Source organism: Helianthus annuus, chromosome 5, assembly GCF_002127325.2.
Source record: "Helianthus annuus cultivar XRQ/B chromosome 5, HanXRQr2.0-SUNRISE, whole genome shotgun sequence".
NCBI classification, from domain to species: Eukaryota; Viridiplantae; Streptophyta; class Magnoliopsida; order Asterales; family Asteraceae; genus Helianthus; species Helianthus annuus.
The window spans coordinates 20,083,873-20,101,983 of record NC_035437.2 but is presented as its reverse complement, the minus strand read 5'-3'; the positions used below and the strand labels follow the sequence as shown (position 1 = coordinate 20,101,983).

General features: G+C 35.4%; 2 protein-coding genes and 1 non-coding gene across 6 annotated transcripts; 1 reads left to right on the top strand and 2 right to left on the bottom strand.

Moving 5' to 3' along the window:
* Nucleotides 1–1,496: 1,496 nt before the first annotated feature.
* LOC118492596 lies at nucleotides 1,497–1,582 on the bottom strand. The gene has a single exon (XR_004894602.1). It is a non-coding gene; the product is annotated as a small nucleolar RNA SNORD25 (small nucleolar RNA).
* Nucleotides 1,583–5,803: 4,221 nt separating this feature from the next.
* LOC110940115 (asparagine synthetase [glutamine-hydrolyzing]) lies at nucleotides 5,804–12,178 on the top strand. Of its 4 annotated transcripts, none has more exons than XM_022181673.2 (16): nucleotides 5,804–6,140; nucleotides 7,601–7,696; nucleotides 7,788–7,929; nucleotides 8,017–8,207; nucleotides 8,301–8,462; nucleotides 8,562–8,642; nucleotides 8,729–8,950; nucleotides 9,036–9,170; nucleotides 9,236–9,316; nucleotides 9,384–9,470; nucleotides 9,541–9,648; nucleotides 9,742–9,900; nucleotides 10,263–10,337; nucleotides 10,516–10,666; nucleotides 10,796–10,963; nucleotides 11,190–11,699. In XM_022181673.2, exons 1-13 carry the CDS (start codon nucleotides 5,922–5,924, stop codon nucleotides 10,299–10,301), a joined length of 1,722 nt encoding a protein of 573 aa, XP_022037365.1. In that variant the 5' UTR covers nucleotides 5,804–5,921; the 3' UTR covers nucleotides 10,302–10,337; nucleotides 10,516–10,666; nucleotides 10,796–10,963; nucleotides 11,190–11,699. The 4 variants fall into 4 exon arrangements, with proteins under 4 accessions (XP_022037365.1, XP_035846576.1, XP_035846575.1 ...); XM_035990682.1 differs by lacking the exon at nucleotides 9,236–9,316 and adding an exon at nucleotides 11,774–12,178 and having other exon boundaries at nucleotides 5,864–6,140; nucleotides 11,190–11,398; XM_022181675.2 differs by lacking the exon at nucleotides 9,236–9,316 and having other exon boundaries at nucleotides 5,864–6,140.
* Nucleotides 12,179–12,259: 81 nt separating this feature from the next.
* LOC110940117 (protein PMR5) lies at nucleotides 12,260–14,339 on the bottom strand. The gene is made up of 5 exons (XM_022181677.2): nucleotides 13,864–14,339; nucleotides 13,499–13,670; nucleotides 13,234–13,412; nucleotides 12,987–13,145; nucleotides 12,260–12,722 (listed from the first exon to the last, which is right to left on the bottom strand). The coding sequence occupies exons 1-5, from the start codon at nucleotides 14,199–14,201 to the stop codon at nucleotides 12,398–12,400; spliced, it is 1,173 nt and encodes a 390-aa protein (XP_022037369.1). The 5' UTR covers nucleotides 14,202–14,339; the 3' UTR covers nucleotides 12,260–12,397.
* Between the last annotated feature and the right edge of the window lie 3,772 nt (nucleotides 14,340–18,111).

Here is an 18,111-nt window from a genome sequence, read left to right as displayed (position 1 = left end):
AATAAATACAATAATATAAGATATTAATTATTTATTGTTAACAGAACCAACGGTACTTAGATATAAAGTAAGATCAACCAATGGAATAATAGTATGTCGAGAGAGCTATCGTCTAGAAGAAATGGGAGTAGATAAAGTACGGCACTCAGCAAGACCCGTACATTGCAGCAAATCAAGTAAATACTGCTATTATGAAAGGTATAACACATCATTAGAAAACGTAGCATGACCTGCCAAGAAATAAGATAGGGTGCCCATATCCTTGAGAGCAAAGTGTTAGGAGGGAATCTAAAGAAACTGGGAAAATGGGGGAGAAGGTTATGTGGCACACACAAAATTCTCGAGAAAATGGTACGACTCCCTCCTCTCTTAATGACGTTTTAACCTTGGGTACTTGCCTAAGCAAATAACCTTTTATCTAGTGACCGCACATGACGTTGCTCATTCTCACAAAAACGATTTTCCACTTGGGTTTGTTTTAATTAATTTTTAACTAGTGACTCGCGCTACATACCGGAAACTCGGTCGGTATTGGTTTTATACGTAACAGTATAGTCATAATATGGCCATAAAGATATCAACACATGATTTACATCAATATTACCTATACTGGTACTGATGTTGTCCGTAACCTCTTTTACAACTAGTTTTCAACAAAATTTATATTGGAATCCCAAGTAACAAAACTGAAAACAACTGTGTATGTGGGTTTTCAAAAAAAGTGAGCGAAAATAAGTTATTAAAATAAAATCAAATTAAATAAAAGAATAAATTTTGTTAAGAGATTATATTATTCATAGTAAAAGAGTTGAAATAGAACATGAAAAAATGGTTTGATAACACCAATACCGGTACCTATGTTGTATAGTCAGAATCGATTTGGTTCGTCACGGTTCCGGTAAAACATTGACACTCGTATAACTTACGACACTAAACTATAATTTAAATAAACTCTGTTTTCAATGAAATTTATACAAAATTATCAAGACAAAAATCGAAGTACGTATTTGAAATTTGGTTATGTTACTTAGCAGTGGTATCGTATCAAGCCTAACTCTAACCAACCAAACAACATCAATGTTGTTATTGCTGTTTTTGGAAGTAATGTCGTTTTGGTATATCATCGATTTATGTTTTAAGTTATATGATAAAAATTGTGAAATTAATCTAATGTAAACTAACTTTTTTTATAGCTTGCGTAATTTCTTACATAAACAAACCAACGAATCAGTCCCAAGAGCGTTAGTTGCAAAACCAGTATTCATTATTCAATATTATAATTTTTGGAGTTAAATACGAATCGACTTCAATTATTTTTGAGATTTTTCAGCGCTTGTCTCACATCTTTATGTTTGTGACTTGGGTTTTATTAAAACCGATACTGTTGAAAACATTATTTTCTATCCATTGTGGTCACAAAAGAATCTAACTAGTTGAAAACATTTGACAAGAGTTAATAGTAAGGAATATACATATATATTAGATGGAGAATGATACAAGGCTCAGTCCCTTAGATGTTCATAATAAGTTGCGATCATGCTCGCAAATCATTACAGGTCTGTATTGGCTCATCATCACCAAACACTCTCCAGTAACTTTTATAACAAGATCAAATTGTATATGAATGTAGCTGCTCTAGTGATCTCGAACGAAAATCGAAAGAGATATCTATTAAAATATAGAGCAGCACGATTAATGTTGCTTCTAGGGAACGAGTCGGGCGGAAACTGAACAAATTCACGCCGACCAGATAGCGAAGCCCCTTACATCATAATCATCGATGGAAATTTCAAGATAAAATATAATACCTAAATGAATGGAGATGCTATGTTATGCTGCTCAAGTTTATTGCGACTACTATGGGTTTATATAGAGATGGACGGCTTCGATTTTAACAACCCTAACGGGCTGTGGACCGTAAGCCCAGAGAGTGAATTAGGGGCCTGCTTTCAAAGGCAAAACAACAACCAAAGCATCATGTTGACTAGTTATATGTGTAAGACTATAGGGTGCGGGGGGGTTTGGGTTCACATGTGGCGGAGGTGGGCTCTATTTGGTGTGCCTTGGCTGGACGTGGCTTTTTTTGGGTGTGGGGTGGCGTGACTTTTTTTGTGGGGTGGCGTGGCTTTTTCTGAGTCAAATATGCCCGGCCAGTCCCAGCCATCCACGTCATCCCCCCACCCCCTCGCCTCACGCCAGCGGGTAATGCCACAACCCACGCTGGCCCGGTGTAGCTGAACCGGTGTTGCTTGACTTCTCCCGCCCCAACCCACACCCCACGGTCTAAGTTATATTAAATCACATCACGAATTTACGATAGTCGTTACATTAGTAAATTACAGAGTGTTGTTTTTTAAAGAGTGTACTCTTTTTTTATAATTTTTACTAGTTATACTCCTCTCTTTGAATTTAACCTTTTGTTTTGTATTTTTTAAAATTGAATCTATTTTAAGTTCTTAAAAGATGCAAAAAAATAGGCAAAACCTATTGTCCCTTCATGAAAACGAGATATTTATATTAATCTGCCTCTTGTTATTTGATTGATAACCAAAATTTAATCTGCATAAGAAATTTTTTATCTAAATCACTTCAATTTATACTGCATCATATTTATTTGATTTAAATCACTTCAGGAAAACAAGAAACCTTTCAATTCATCGTTACTGCTTGCTGCGTTACCAAATTGTATTATACGTATATTGTATTGTATGTGATTTGATATAATTTAAAATTTAATTCTAGTTCTAATTAATCATATACAAATACGTAAGCTCTTTAAATTGGGATGAGCTTGGTACCGATATCGAATACACCGATCATGAAAATCATCAAAATTGGAGATTGGTACCGAAAAATGCTTGGTATGGTATAAAATATTTGAAGGTAAAAGTAAATAAAATACCGGTATCAAACCCAAAGTACCGGTCCTATAAACGCCAAAAAATTGGTACCGAAAATGATTGGGTACGGTAAATTTGATACCGGTTTGATTTCGGAATTTTGAACCATTTGCTCATTTCTAGTTTAAATTACCAATAATAACTTACATAATATATATTTAACTAACATGAACTTTTATATAGTCATTCGATGTTGTTGAATGGCTATCAATTATTTATATATATAACTAAAAATTAGGATTTTAATAGGGGTGAAATTTGAGAAATTTAAAATTAATTAATAATTTTGGAGGGGGGGGGGGTTATAAAAAGTTAAAGAGCAGATGCATTTAGCCCTAACCCTTTTTTTTTTTTTTTGTCATTTTTGAAGTTTCAAATCAACTCTTTACCCTATAAATAATATAAACATTTAATTCTTCAATAGTTTTATTTTCCCTTTATAACTTTCATTCGTTCTTTTTGTTACAAAAACTAAATACGTGATATTTTTTTAAACGGTCCGACCTAGTACTCAAAAATATATTTTTTCCCAAAATTAAATAAGTTTCTAATTTGTTAAAAACCGGGTCACCCTCGTTGCTATAATAAATAATATTAAAAACACCTTCCTGGTCAATGAACCCTTACGGCCAGAACCAAGCGTGACGGTGGTGGTGGTTGCGGGTTGGTAATCTCCTGTGTGACTGGTTGAAACACCAGGTCACCATTTTTCTTTTGTTTGTTACATTTTATTTCTTTTTTTTTTTTGTTTTACACATTTATATTTTGCAGCTTCATACTTGACTTTATTGTTTGGTTCGTACATGGATTCCCCTTCCTACGCGCAGTGAAGAAATCCTAGTCATTTTATTAATTTAACGAAGAAGAAAAAAATCGAATAATCAAATATCTATACTATATAATAAAAGAAACCTGTTTTGTGACACTTTTTATTCTTTCATTTAATATAATACTAAAAATAATAATATTTAATCTAAATTAATACAAATTCTTATTATTAATAATTTTTAATCAAATCTAAAATCTAATCTAATACAAAAATTTTATTATCGATAATATTCAATCAAATCTAATAAGAATTCATACAAATCTAATATTCAATCAAATATGTGGATAGACGGATCAAGCGTTCCATGGGGTTCAGTGAAAGTCAACCACAGGCCCTTTTGCTTACCTAGGAGTTGTCCAACTACAGTTGGACAATGCTTGGTTAGGACCTCCACCAGATTGAATCCGCCAATATAACCGTCTTTATTGGCAGGTTTAACAAGGTATTTGACCTTTGCGCGGAGGCTTTTTCCATGGGCATCGAGGACGGAAGCAGGAGCTGAACTGGCTGCTAATATGATCAATGCAAGTACTGAGAATAAGATGGTTGTTTTCATTTTTAAAAATGTGTGCTGGTGAATGATATGATGTAGCTATTTGTAGATGATGGGAAGTGTGCTAGCTTTAAATTCAAATACGATTATTTAGTTGTTGGATTGGAGTTTCAGTAGTTTTAGACACAAAGTTAAAGTTGGATATTTACAAATGTTTCTGTTAAATTCGATTAATTAATTTGTTCAACAATCACTATTATCTTTATCATTTAGTACGGTCAACCGATTTATCATAATACAACCTCCCACCTATTCAATCATATGATTTTTCAATCTTATATTAACTAAATAAATAAAGATTAATATTCAATCTTATCCTGCTTTAAATGTCTGGTTTGTACTGGATCTGATTGATGCAATCGTAGATGAACCGATCTTGATCAAAGTGCGTAATCCTTTGTATCAAGTCTCAGAAGTACGACAAAGTATTCAACGTTTAAACACGGTCCGAACTTTCTATTATGATGATATGAAAGTACAAGTGCCAGTAGAAGATCAGACTAGACAGAGAGAGCTAAGAGTTGCCAAAGTTGCAAAAGTCCTAAATGACATACCCTAATGGGGTATTTATAGGCAACTTAGGATACGGGATTGGTTTGTCAAAGTGTTGACCTAAGATTGACCTTGTGTCGTCCGATCGGATGGGCTATCCGATCGGACAACATTGTCGTCCGATCGGTCAGCACCAATATTCAATCTTATCCTACTTTAAATATAAAAAAAAAACCCGTTAGTTTTTTTAAATATATTTTTCTATTATTTGGTATATAAAATCATATTTATTCAACCTATGTAATACACGGGGGTTTTTTAAAATATAACTTTTTTTTTTATTATTTGGTAAACAATGTTACATTTATTCAATCCGTGTAATACAATGGTTTTAAAGATATAATTTTTTTAATTATTTCGTATATAATATTACATTTATTCAACCCGTACACTACATATGGTTCTTATAGATATAACTTATTTTATTATTTAATATATAAAATTACATTTATTCAACCCGTACAATAAAGGAGGCTTTTAAAAAGATAATGTTTTATTATTTGATATTTAAAATTTATTTATTCAACCCGTGTAATACACGGGGTTTTAAACTATTAATAACTTAAAACAAAAGGTTCCAATAGAAATATGAAATAAATGGTTAGATTATTAATAATATGTTATTAGAAAATGTTTTAATTTTCCATAAATAACATATTAGTCCTCACTTATTCGTTTTAGTTATAATAAAATAGAACAATATAAGTAAATCCATTTATTAAAATCAGTTTTCTTATATACAAAGATTAAAATCAGTTTTTTTATATACAAATCTGATTAACTGAAATAACCAAAACAAAACAATTTTATAAGCAAAGTGATCGAATATAAAAATTTGAAAACTCAAACATCAATTGTCGGCTCTAACCGAACCGACCACTAAATGAATATATAAATATTATCATCCCATAATAAAGATACACACATCACAACAATTGTTTTTGTTTTGTGAATTAAGCACGTAAAAAGGTGGCGTTATATATCGGTGGCAACTGTCAAATGAGACGGTGATTATAATATAACCAGTTCATATATATCTATTCTTGACTTAAGTTGGTTGTACTTTGTGCTGAGGAAGTGGTACACTATGTGTGGAATACTGGCAGTGCTGGGTTGCTCCGACGATTCTCAGACCAAAAGGGCTCGAGTCCTTGAGCTGTCTCGCAGGCTAAAGCACCGTGGTCCGGATTGGAGTGGGCTGTATCAGCGTGATGGTTGCTTTATAGCTCATCAACGGCTAGCCATTGTTGACCCTGCCTCCGGAGATCAACCCCTCTATAACGAAGATAAAACTATAGTTGTAGCGGTAACTCATCCACTTTATATACTCATTTATAATAAGTTTGGAACGATAAATAACTTCTTACCTATAATTAATAATCTACAGGCTTTTACTCCATATAAATTATTAATTTTTTTCTAAGTTGAATGAGATGTTAATTAATATTTAAAGTAATATTTTATAGACTTTTTAGATGGAAAGGGAAAAAAGTGTTAAAACTATCTATGTAGGTTGGTTGTAGGGCTGTTCATGAGCCAAGCCGAGTCGAGCCAGGGTAAGCTCGGGCTTGGCTCGGCTCGGATTTGAAACCGAGCTGAAAATCTAAGCTCGAGCTCGGCTCGGCTTGGTTTGACTCGATTTTATAAAGAAAAATATAATATATAACTCTCAAAATTCAGTAGCCTAAAATATTATTCAATACTTAAAAAAACATAAGTTAAAATCATGTTTAACAGCGAAAAATAAGTTATACAATTTCAAGGAAATACAATATTAGTTCATTAGCAATGTAATTAAGATTCAAATATGACATGGATATCAAATTACAAGCCTAAATATATATAAATAATAACAAGTTTTTTTTGTAATATATATAATGTATATAAAGATAATATATTATGAAGAAAATAATCCGAACTAAGCCGAGCTGAGCTACCAAGCGAGCCAAACCGAGCCAACTCGGCTCGTTACGAGCCGAGCTGAGCTGCCTCACTTTCTAACCGAGCCGCTCGGCTCACTTTCAAACCGAGCCATATCGAGCGAGCTTTTTCCGAGCTAAATCCGAGCGAGCTGCGAGCTTTTTGGACAGCCCTAGTTGGTTGAAGATGTTTATAAGTTTAAATATTTAATATACTTGGTGAGCATTTTTTTAACGACAAATTTGGATCATTGACGGATCACTGGAGTATCATCGTGTCATCAGCGAAACCACCCGATCATATCCATCTCCACTAGGCATAATGCCTATACATCAATTCAGGAGGAAACCCAATAAATATGGAAAAACCCCCTTGTGGGAATCGAACCGAGGACCTATTGATCCCAAAGTCTTATCCCACCCCAAGATGCCACTAGGCTATAAATGGGTGTAAAAATAGTGTTCGAATTGCCCATGACATTATAATCTAGTGGCATCTTAGTGGTGGGATAAGGCCTAGAGACCATTAGGTCCTAGGTTCGATTTTCACAAGTTGATTTTTCTCAGATTTATTGGGTTTACTCCTGAATTGATCGGGTGATTCTGTTAATGGCATGATAATACTCCAGTGATCCAAATTTGCCGTTAAGAAAAAGGTGTTAGAAACCCAGCACCACCCCTCGAGTCGTGACTATAATTGACGTAGGATTCGCCTAAGTTGTTACAAAACGCGTACTCTTTCTAATAATTTCAGATAATATCAAACACACTAAAACACCACATAATAAAGATATTATTATTTTTTATCACCCAATTTTCACAACATGATATTCGTTGAAAATTACAGGTGAATGGTGAGATATACAACCATGAGGATCTACGCAGTCATTTGCCTCGTCATAAATTTAAAACTGGAAGTGATTGTGAAGTTATTGCACATCTTGTGAGTTCTTAATTAAATCATATACATAAATTCGAAGCTTTTACGATTACATTAATTCATTGATTATATTAAATCATGTCACTCGTTGTAGTACGAGGAGTACGGAGAAAACTTTGTTAACATGTTGGACGGGATGTTTTCCTTCGTGTTACTCGACACCCATGATAACAGCTTCATTTCTGCTCGTGATGCTATCGGGATCACACCCCTCTACATCGGTTGGGCACTTGACGGTAATGCTTGGATGCTTTTGCACGTTCTGGAACCGATTCCAGTGACACTAATTATCGTTTGTTTATTACTTTATTATTATTGTGTAGGTTCGGTTTGGGTGTCATCTGAGCTAAAAGGTTTAAATGATGAATGTGAGCATTTTGAAGTGTTTCCGCCAGGACACTTGTTCTCGAGCAAAACAGGCGGTTTTAAGAGGTGGTACAACCCTCCATGGTTCAACGAGACGATTCCATCTGCTCCTTATGATCCCATTGCTCTAAGACACGCGTTAGAAAGCGTGCGTGTTCTACATTTTGTTACTAGTTGTTCACAAATAAATAAATAAATAAATACACCTTGAACTATAGTGTAATAATCGTGTAAATTGTAGGCCGTGATCAAAAGGCTCATGACAGATGTACCCTTTGGAGTTCTTCTATCCGGAGGGTTAGATTCGTCATTGGTTGCATCGATCGCAGCTCGTCATTTGTCTGGTACAAAAGCCGCCAAGCTGTGGGGAGCTCAACTTCATTCTTTTTCGGTTGGTCTTGAGGTAATTTTATGTCTTGAGCCATAAAGGACCAAAAATGGTCCACTGGGATGGTCTTGTGTTCGAACGTCAAACCCTTTTCCTGACATGCTCGTTGGACAGGGTTCACCAGACCTAAAGGCTGCAGCAGAGGTAGCTGATTGTTTGGGGACGGTTCATCATGAGTTTCACTTCAGTGTTCAAGTAATGTTTTAAGCATTTAATACTATCTGTATAACAAATATATTTGAGTGACTAGTGCTGAAATTTGATTAAATCCGATATGGCAGGACGGTATTGATGCAATAGAAGATGTAATATACCATATTGAAACATACGACGTGACAACGGTTAGAGCTAGCACCCCGATGTTTCTAATGGCGCGTAAGATCAAGTCCCTTGGAGTGAAAATGGTGATCTCTGGTGAGGGTGCAGATGAGATATTTGGCGGGTATTTGTATTTCCATAAGGCACCCAACAAGGAAGAGTTCCACCGGGAAACTTGTCGCAAGGTATTCAATTTATACTCATTTAGTGACTATTAAACATATTAGATGATTTAGCTATGAATATGTGTTCCGTTTTCGAGTGTCTTAGATCAAAGCAATTCATCTGTATGACTGCTTGAGAGCTAACAAGTCGACATCCGCTTGGGGTGTGGAAGCACGAGTCCCGTTTCTAGATAAAGAGTTCATCAATGTGGTTATGAGTATCGACCCCGAAATGAAAATGGTAAAGATATTGACTACAATATAAACATGAATGTTGACCCATTATTACCAAGTGAATTTTCACAGATTGATACGGAGAAAAACCGCATAGAAAAGTGGATTCTTCGAAAGGCTTTCGACGATGAAGATCATCCGTATTTACCAAAGGTATAATTAATGTCTTATTATTCTGAAAATTTATCGTGTTATGGATAGTGAATTTGTTGTTGTGCAGCATATTTTGTATAGGCAGAAAGAGCAGTTTAGTGATGGGGTCGGGTATAGCTGGATCGATGGACTAAAAGACCATGCGGAACTTCATGTAAGAAGTTTTATGTTTCTACTAGCAAACAATACTCTCTACTACTTTATATAATAAACTGTGGATTCAGGTGACTGATAAAATGATGCTTAACGCGTCACATATCTACCCTCACAACACACCACAAACAAAAGAAGCATATTACTACCGGATGACCTTTGAACAGTTTTTCCCTCAGGTCAACCGTTTTGCATCGGTTACTTCATTGTCGTTTTTGCATCAGTTACTTCACCTCGGATCATTGTTCTGACCAGTCTTTCTTTTTCATTAGAATTCGGCGATCTTAACCGTGCCAGGTGGTGCGAGTGTGGCTTGCAGCACTGCAAAAGCAATTGAATGGGACGCTGCATGGTCCAACCATCTTGACCCTTCAGGCAGAGCTGCTCTTGGAGTTCATGATTCGGCCTATGAGGTTAATCACCGTCCAGAAGTAAGTGCCACATAGATAATGGACGTTGGTACCTGAACTCGATTTGAAGCTAGAAATTAACGGTTCCAAAACATAACAGTCAAGTTTTTGTGTATAAACAAAACTTTGGTTGTCAATGGTACAATTGGTCATCTTAAATCTATCTTCTCTAATAAATAACTAACCATGTGACACTTGGCAAAAATTTAGACTAGCCACATCAACAAAATCCTATGTGTCAATGGTAGAGAGCTCCTACACCTTTCTTTCACGTGAAGACAAATTATTCTGCCCTTCGTACCACCGTCTCTCTCTCTCTACCAACCCTATCTCCTTTTCATTGATTTTGATCTCAATCGTGATTTTTTTTTTTGGTTTTTCAGTTGCAACGAAGCCGAGATTCAGGCTCAGGGTGTTTTTAATCAAAGGATTCAGAATTGGGGCTTAACCTCGACAAGGTTTTAATCTTTTTAATTTTTTCTCTGTTTTGTAAACTATACTTCGATTTGTGTTGTTTAAAGTTAGAATTTTGATGGGTTGGAGTGTTTGATTGTTGGGTTGTGATCCGGTAACTGTGAAGGAAGTTGGGGATTTTTGTTAGGGTTTTGATTTGGGGTTTTTTGATTGCATGTGTAGGGGTTTGATTAGAGAGATTTGGGGGTGAAATGTCGTTGTTGCCGGTGAAGATTTGCATGAATGAATTGTGTGGGGTTACGACTACTGCTCAATGGAAGAGAGGGTGGCCCATGAAAGTCGGTGGTGTTGCTACACTCTGTTATGCTTGTGGGTATGGATCTTCTATAGATAATGGCAATAGTCGGGTTGCTTTTGTTCTACTTTTTGTTGGCTTCATATATTGGTTTACTATTTTGTTTTACTTTTTATAGCCTGATTAAGTTGTTTATGTGATTGACAGAGTGATATAGATCTTTCCTGGAGTTTTGCAAGTCAGCCCAAATCTAGGAGCACAAATAATGGCAATAGTCGAGTTGCTTTTTTTCAGAGACCGACTGCTTTAAGCCATCAGAGGCTCACCAGGTCTATGAGCCAAGCACCTCAGATGAGGTTACATGATAACTACTTGGTAACCAACACTTCCTCAAGTTTGAATTGCTGATTTGTAAAAATGTTTCTTTTAATCGTAGCTTAGATAAATCTTACACAAGAAAGAATTTCAGTGGATCACAAACAATTTTATGTTTTCAAAGTTCTGTTTTTGTATTATAATTTATCACAACTTAGGGTGTGTTTCGTTAAACTACTATGTTTTAACTATTTATAGCTGATCAAATTGTTTATATGATTGACAGAGTGATATAGATCTTTCCTGGGGTTCTGCAAGGCAAGCCAAATCTACGAGTGTGAATAGCGACAATAGTCGGGTTCCTTCGTTTCAAAGACCCACTGCTTCAAGTCATCGGAGGCTCACCAGGTCTATGAGCCAAGCACCACAGATGAGGAGGTCACATGATGACTACGTGGTCCGTCGAGTCCCCACGTCCACCTATTTGCAGCCAGAGTAAGCGTAACTGAACCTATGACCCGAGAACCTATCTGCTGAATTATTTTTAATGTATCTTTTCGGTTAGTGCAAGATAACATCCCCATTTCTTGTCTGGTTCGACTCAACTTGAATCTAACTAAATGATCTTCCATTATAAAATTTGTTTTTGTTTCTGTAGTTTTTAGAATAGTCAGAATAGTAAAACTTGCAAGTGCTTTAGAATTGTTCCACCCCATTTTGTATTCAACCAAACTTCTAAACACTTTATATTTTCCTTGGCTTGTATGCTCCATATATTACAGCCTTTTATTTTCAATATGGCATTCATTTGTTCCCTTTTATTTCTCATCATAGAACAACGTTCAGATGCCGTGTATCCATTTTATGCAGACATTATGAGATGGAGACATGGCAATACTTGATATGGGAGCCGAATTCCATTTTTATGGTTCTGACATAACCTGCTCCTTCCCTGTAAGCATGCTTGCAACAAATAGTGTGTGATCGGTTTTTTGTTACAACGGAACGCTTAGAGAATAACAAAGAGTGAATTTTATTTTCAGCAGTAAAAAGTCAGGTCTTCGTGTATGATTCTAAACTGGCGGCACATTCAATTTTGTAGATACTAGATATAATGTAATCCCACATGACATCTTAATTATAAACACTAGAAATACCACATGCTACTTGTCATTTGATGCTAAAGGCTGATTAAAAGTCAAAAATGCAAGTTATTATTTTGTTTAAAAGTCAATAATGCAAGTTGTTACTACTTGTCCAAGGCTGATTAATAAATTAAAATGCCCATATTTTATTTGTTAAGGAAACTTTTGTTTTTAACTTATTTACACTGTTTTGAATATAAATTTATATGCGTTTTCTTTTTTTACCGTTCAATCCGTGTGTCACACGGGTAATAACCTAGTAAACAATAAATAACTTATCTCAATATTTCAAATTTGTTTTCGATTCTAAATTGGTACCTAGACTGAAAATACCAAAAATGGGTCGGTCCTAAAAGAACAAGGCGGTGTAGAAGAGTTGGTTCCACGTATCGGGTAACCCGGGAAGACACCAATGGGTGCAGTCAGGGGTGCCGTTGGGGTTGGACTTTTGACCAGTGCTCGTGTCCCCGCTGTAGATTGACGGGTGCGCATCTTTTCTCATCGCCGATAGAGTTGTGATGTCAAGCAAGTAAACCGGGGTTTGCATTTCTTTTAGCACGGCGTCCACCACCTTCATCTCGTTCGGGTACACCCCTGAGAATACCGATGCGCTCACTGGTGCCGTCTCGCCGTAGCAGTTCTTCGTGTTGGCCGATCCACTCCATTCTGATGGGCTGCAAATGGTTAAAACTACATTACTAACAATCATAAGCAGAAAATGGGGTTCTAAGTTAACCGAGTCAAGCTCCGAGTCGACTCAGTTCGTCATACAGCTGCTAAACATAAACCCAGACACAACATGATATATCCATCTAGACATCACATGATATATCCATCCAAACATCACATGATAACAGTTATCAAAACACAGATCTAAACATCCCATGATACCATGTGACACAATAGATTAAAGCAAGTCGAGTAACGAGGGTGCATACATGTAATGAGTAGGCGAGAACGACTGGAAAAAAACTCGTGTTTTACTAGTGTCAATATTCGAATCAACCCACCGGCCCCACGTCCTTACAGCCGTTTCCATCGCAACCATACGGTCCATATCCTGGTACAGCGACCCACCGGATTCCATCACGTCCCACCTACACCGTAAATATTCTAATCAAACACTCAAAACAACTTCTAAAATTCTAATCAAAACATCAAATGGTATAAAATTACGATACTAACCCTTGGGTGGCGCCCGTGTGGCTCCACCAGTGACCGGTGTTAAACATGAGAACATCAACGCCCGTCCATGCACGGGCGTTTTCGGAAATGTCCTCAAGTTTAAGCACCCTACGACCACCCACAGAATCAATATCCACCAAATACTGTGCTTTGTAATACGACAATGTTACATCGTAATCCTGTCCGTTGAAACATTTCAAACGCGTTAACTTTACAATAATTGATGATGATCCAACGGCTGAGATGAGAATAATCAATCACTTACCAAAAACTTAAATGTAGAAAGCGGATATCCTCTCATCACCTGTGTGGCGACACGTGGCACCGATGACCACGTCAGACAAATCAACGACTCCCATTGGTTCCTCCCTAACGAGTCTCCCACAAACATTATTGTTTTCCCTTTCATTTTTTCCAAAAACTCGAGCCCGTTGAACCTAGTCAAACCCACAATTGTACAACAATTAATGCACACAGTACAATCCTCAACCACATCTTAAGATATTTAATAACCGACCAGTGTCGTAAAAATCGGGATTAATCCTACGTGTTTAAATCGGGATTAATCGCTAATCAGTAGCCAACCGGAGACCCAAGAGGTTGAAGTAGAAGATATAAAAAGTAACTGACCTGGGGAGGTTACAATTGGCGGGTTGCCAGCGGTACTTGAGGTAATCGGAGTCGGGTCGGCCGTACATTTGGCAATTAAAATCGGGATCGATAACGGGGCAAGCGGAGGACTGGTAGACCGGGTAGGAATCGTCGTGGACCCAAGTGCCCATGAAGAGAGAGCAGCGGGAGTTATTGGAATGTAGGGTTGGTCGTGAGTGGTGATAGTTGTGGTCATTGTTGTTGAGATGGTGAACTAGCAAGTATGATGTAGATAATAAGGTGAAATTGAGGAATAGTAGAATGGAGATCCAACATGAAATGGGTTTAGCAGAGTTGATTGATAGAATAGCAGCCATGGGGAAGGAAGAAAGGGGGGAGAATTGATTTGAGGGGGGGTGTTTGGTTGCTTGAGAACTGTGGTGAAATGGTATCACGTGTGTCGGATCGGGCCGGTTTTTTTTTTATTATATAGAGCTTTGAGCCGTGAGAAGAAAAAAAATACGTTGTGTAATGTAAAGATTCCTTAATTATAGAGTTGAATAATATAATTTGACGGTGGTTTTTATTTATTTATGTTATTGTTTTTGTGTGTGTGTGTGTTTTTTTTTTTTTTTTTTTTTTTTTTTTTTTTTTGACAGGATGGATGTGTTGAAGAACTAAAATATCTCAGTTTGTTTTTATATAACTTTATCTCTGTAGTCGTTATCTAGATCATAGATAACATTGGTGTTTGTATGACTATTTTTTATATCATCTAGATCATAGATCACATTGGTGTTTGTATGACTATTTTTTATATCAGTTTATGTCCACATATAGATATTGATTTGATAAAATAAAATTTACATTTTTTTTCAGGTTTACAAAAATTATACAATACGTTAATATAGATCTGCTCATTAAACAACGGATTAATATATAAATATATGGAAAAATTACAAATTTTGTCCTTTATCTTTATACCAATTTTCAAGCGGTGTCCTTTTTAACGAATGTTGACAGGCGGTGTCCTTTACTAGGTATTTTGTTGCAAGTTTAGTCCTTTACACCCAACCCAGTTAAAAAACCCTGTTAATTGTTGGGTGTAAAGGACTAAACTTGCAACAAAATACCTAGGTAAAGGACTAAATTTGCAACAAAATACCTAGTAAAGGACACCGCCTGTCAACAATTAACATGGTTTTTTAACTGAGTTTGATGTAAAGGACTAAACTTGCAACAAAATACCTAGTAAAGGACACCGCCTGCCAACATTCGTTAAAAAGGACACCGTCTGAAAAGTGGTATAAAGATAAAGGACAAAACTTGTAATTTTTCCTAAATATATTAGGTTAGAATCCGTGTATTACACGGATTGCACAGATGTAGTTTTATATAATAAATAATAAAAAATATATATCTTTAAAAAAACTTGTATATTGCACGTGTTGAATAAAATAATTTTTTCATATTTTAACACTAATAGTCCTCAAGATTTATCTTTTAAAAATAAACATTGATGTATTATTACTTGTTATAACATTTCACATCGTTTTTTTATTTTGCATAAATGTAATTTTATATAATAAATAATAATAAAGTTATATATTTATTTAAAAAAAACTCGTATATTGCACGTTTTGAATAAAATATAATGTCATATGTTAACACATACAATCGTCAAGATTTATCTTTTAAAATGAACTTTGATCTACTATTTACTTATTATAACATTTTACTTTGTTTTTTATTTATTATTATGTTAAAAACACATGTATTATATGGGATTGAATCTCGTTTTTATGATACATTCAAATTATGAGATACAATTATTTTAGTTAGTTTTATGCACCTTCGTACTTATTTGTTTAGTTCATTCATTAAACACTCGTCTTAAATTATATTCAAGATAGTTTATGGTATAAGAAGGTGGAGATCATCCCCACGTTTTAATATATTTCATCATTTTTATGATTTTTTAACGGCAAATTTCTTTTGTTCCATGACGCTTATGGAACTTGAACCCAAGACCTCCCTCTCCCAAGGTGTTTAAAGACTTTGCCTTTGCCAATGGACCACCACCCCATTGGTTTAACATTTTTATGATATATACCATAAAATCGAGAATTAAATTCCCTTTGAATGGAGTATAGAATTGTTATATTTAAAAATGGTGTTCTTTCTACATGTTGATGCAATGTGCGATAAATGATGAATTTAAACCAGTTATAACAATACGCCTACCATTATAGTGATGCGTCTAAAATCACTTACTATTTGATAGAAGCATATGCCCGATCTAGAATAATTATTTAATCTGGTGAAAAAAATAATACAATTATTAAGCATATATCAAACGAGAACATCTAATTCCTAATTTACCATAATTTCAATCACCGAACTCCAAAATATATATATCTACTCATAATAAAAACAAACAATTATTCTTATCTAAATTTTTGTTTAGAATTATTTATAGAAAAACAAATATTTATTCTTTATCTAACTTTTTGTTTAAAATTATTGTTATTATTTACTATGATCATAATAAAAACAAACGTGTATTTCCTTATCTAATTTTTTGTTTAAAAATATTATTGTTATTATTCAATCTGATTATAATAAAAACAAACTTTTATCCTTATCTAACTATTTATTCTTATCTAATATTTTGTTTAAATTATTATTATTTAATATGAGAGCTAAATAGGAAAATAAGATGAGAAAACACCAGAAAGCGACCGTCTCTAAAAAAGATTTTAATTTATTAGTATAGAAAGATTACTTTTATGGTGTTGGGAGGGGAGGTTGGCGCCCCTCCACTCCCCGACAACGCCCCGCTTAAGGCGTTGAGCGGGTGTTGCCCCTTTTGAGGTGGAGATCTCCATCGGTGTGTTGCCTCTTTATTTCTTTAAAACTTGAAAAAAAAAATTCAAAGTCTCTTCACGTCCGAACACCACCCCATGTCTTTTTTTTATGTGAAGGGCAAAGCTCACATGGTCATCATCGCCACAATCAGAGCCGGCCCTGAAGAAGGGCGGGGAGGACAACCGAACATGGCCCGTGATTTCGTAGGGCACGTAATTTTTAAAAAAAAAATCCGATATGATATATGTAAAAAAATATTTTTAATAGGGTATAAAAAAAAATATTAACATAGGCCCACTTAAAAAAATCATATTGTTTAAACTATTTAGCCCATTAGGTTAGTGAGCCCAATACCCAAATATTTTCTAAAAACTAATAAAAAAAGAATTCTGGGCGGCAATCTTTCATCCGGGACTGGGAACAGAAACGTCGCACAGGAACAGGAATATAGGAACAGAAACGTCGCACTGCAGGCCTTCGATTCGATCATCATTCATCATCATTCTGCAATTTTTTAGGTGTTGTTCGATCAGAGACACAGCCAGCAGGCCTTCGATTTCATAGTCACAGCACAGCCTTCAATCACTGATTGTCCGAGTCGGATCAGTTCACAGGTAAACAACTAAAAATCAATTGTCGAATTCAGTTTACTTATGATTTAGGATTGGTTTACGATTTCAGTTATTATGTCGAATTCAGTTAACTTAGGTCGAAATCACTTAACTTATGATTTAGGATTGATTTTCGATTTCAGTTATTATGTCGAATTCATTTATTCAGTTAAGTTATGTCGATTTCAGTTAATTTATTCGAATATTATATTTTGTCTTTTGTTAATGGCATTGTTTATCGAATGCTATATTTTTGTTAACGGTTCAAAGTTGTATGAAAAACTAGTTAAAATTTTTTATTTAGTTAAGACCTAAGGGCACGTTTTTTCGAGCTCGGACAGGGTACATGAATTCTCAGGGCCGGCCCTGTCCACAATCACGCTTATGACTCCTTGTAGTCTACCGGTCACATCGCCACAATCACCCCTTACTAGTCCTAGGTTCATAGTTTTCCCAACCACCTCCACTATTGTCCGCACCATCACCACCCCTGACATGCTAACATTATTGTCCTCACCGCCTTCATCGCCGCCACACTCCCTTCCACCTTCGTTGTATTGGCTACAACACTAGCTGCCATAAAAATAAATATAACATGTGAACCAATTTTTATACTTTTTTTCTAGAATGATTTATTTCAATTCGGTTGCTTTTTGTCTGAACCATTTTAACCCAAACCAGATTAATGTTTTTCTTAAACCCGACATTTTTCCCACAACTAGTTCGAACCAAACCCATTTCAACTGTATTCGACAAGATCTGCTCAATTTACAGGCTTAAAAAAGTATGACTCGGGGAAGAAACTTTC

Coding starts and splice junctions, on each gene's coding strand:
- LOC110940115 (XM_022181673.2), top strand. CDS start 5,922: ATGTGTGGAATACTGGCAGTGCTGGGTTGCTCCGACGATTCTCAGACC. Junction 8,208..8,300: donor TAAGACACGCGTTAGAAAGC/GTGCGTGTTCTA, acceptor TGTAAATTGTAG/GCCGTGATCAAAAGGCTCAT. Junction 9,317..9,383: donor ATCATCCGTATTTACCAAAG/GTATAATTAATG, acceptor GTTGTTGTGCAG/CATATTTTGTATAGGCAGAA.
- LOC110940117 (XM_022181677.2), bottom strand. CDS start 14,201: ATGGCTGCTATTCTATCAATCAACTCTGCTAAACCCATTTCATGTTGG. Junction 13,413..13,498: donor TTTCTACATTTAAGTTTTTG/GTAAGTGATTGA, acceptor TTCAACGGACAG/GATTACGATGTAACATTGTC. Junction 12,723..12,986: donor TTCTCGCCTACTCATTACAT/GTATGCACCCTC, acceptor AACCATTTGCAG/CCCATCAGAATGGAGTGGAT.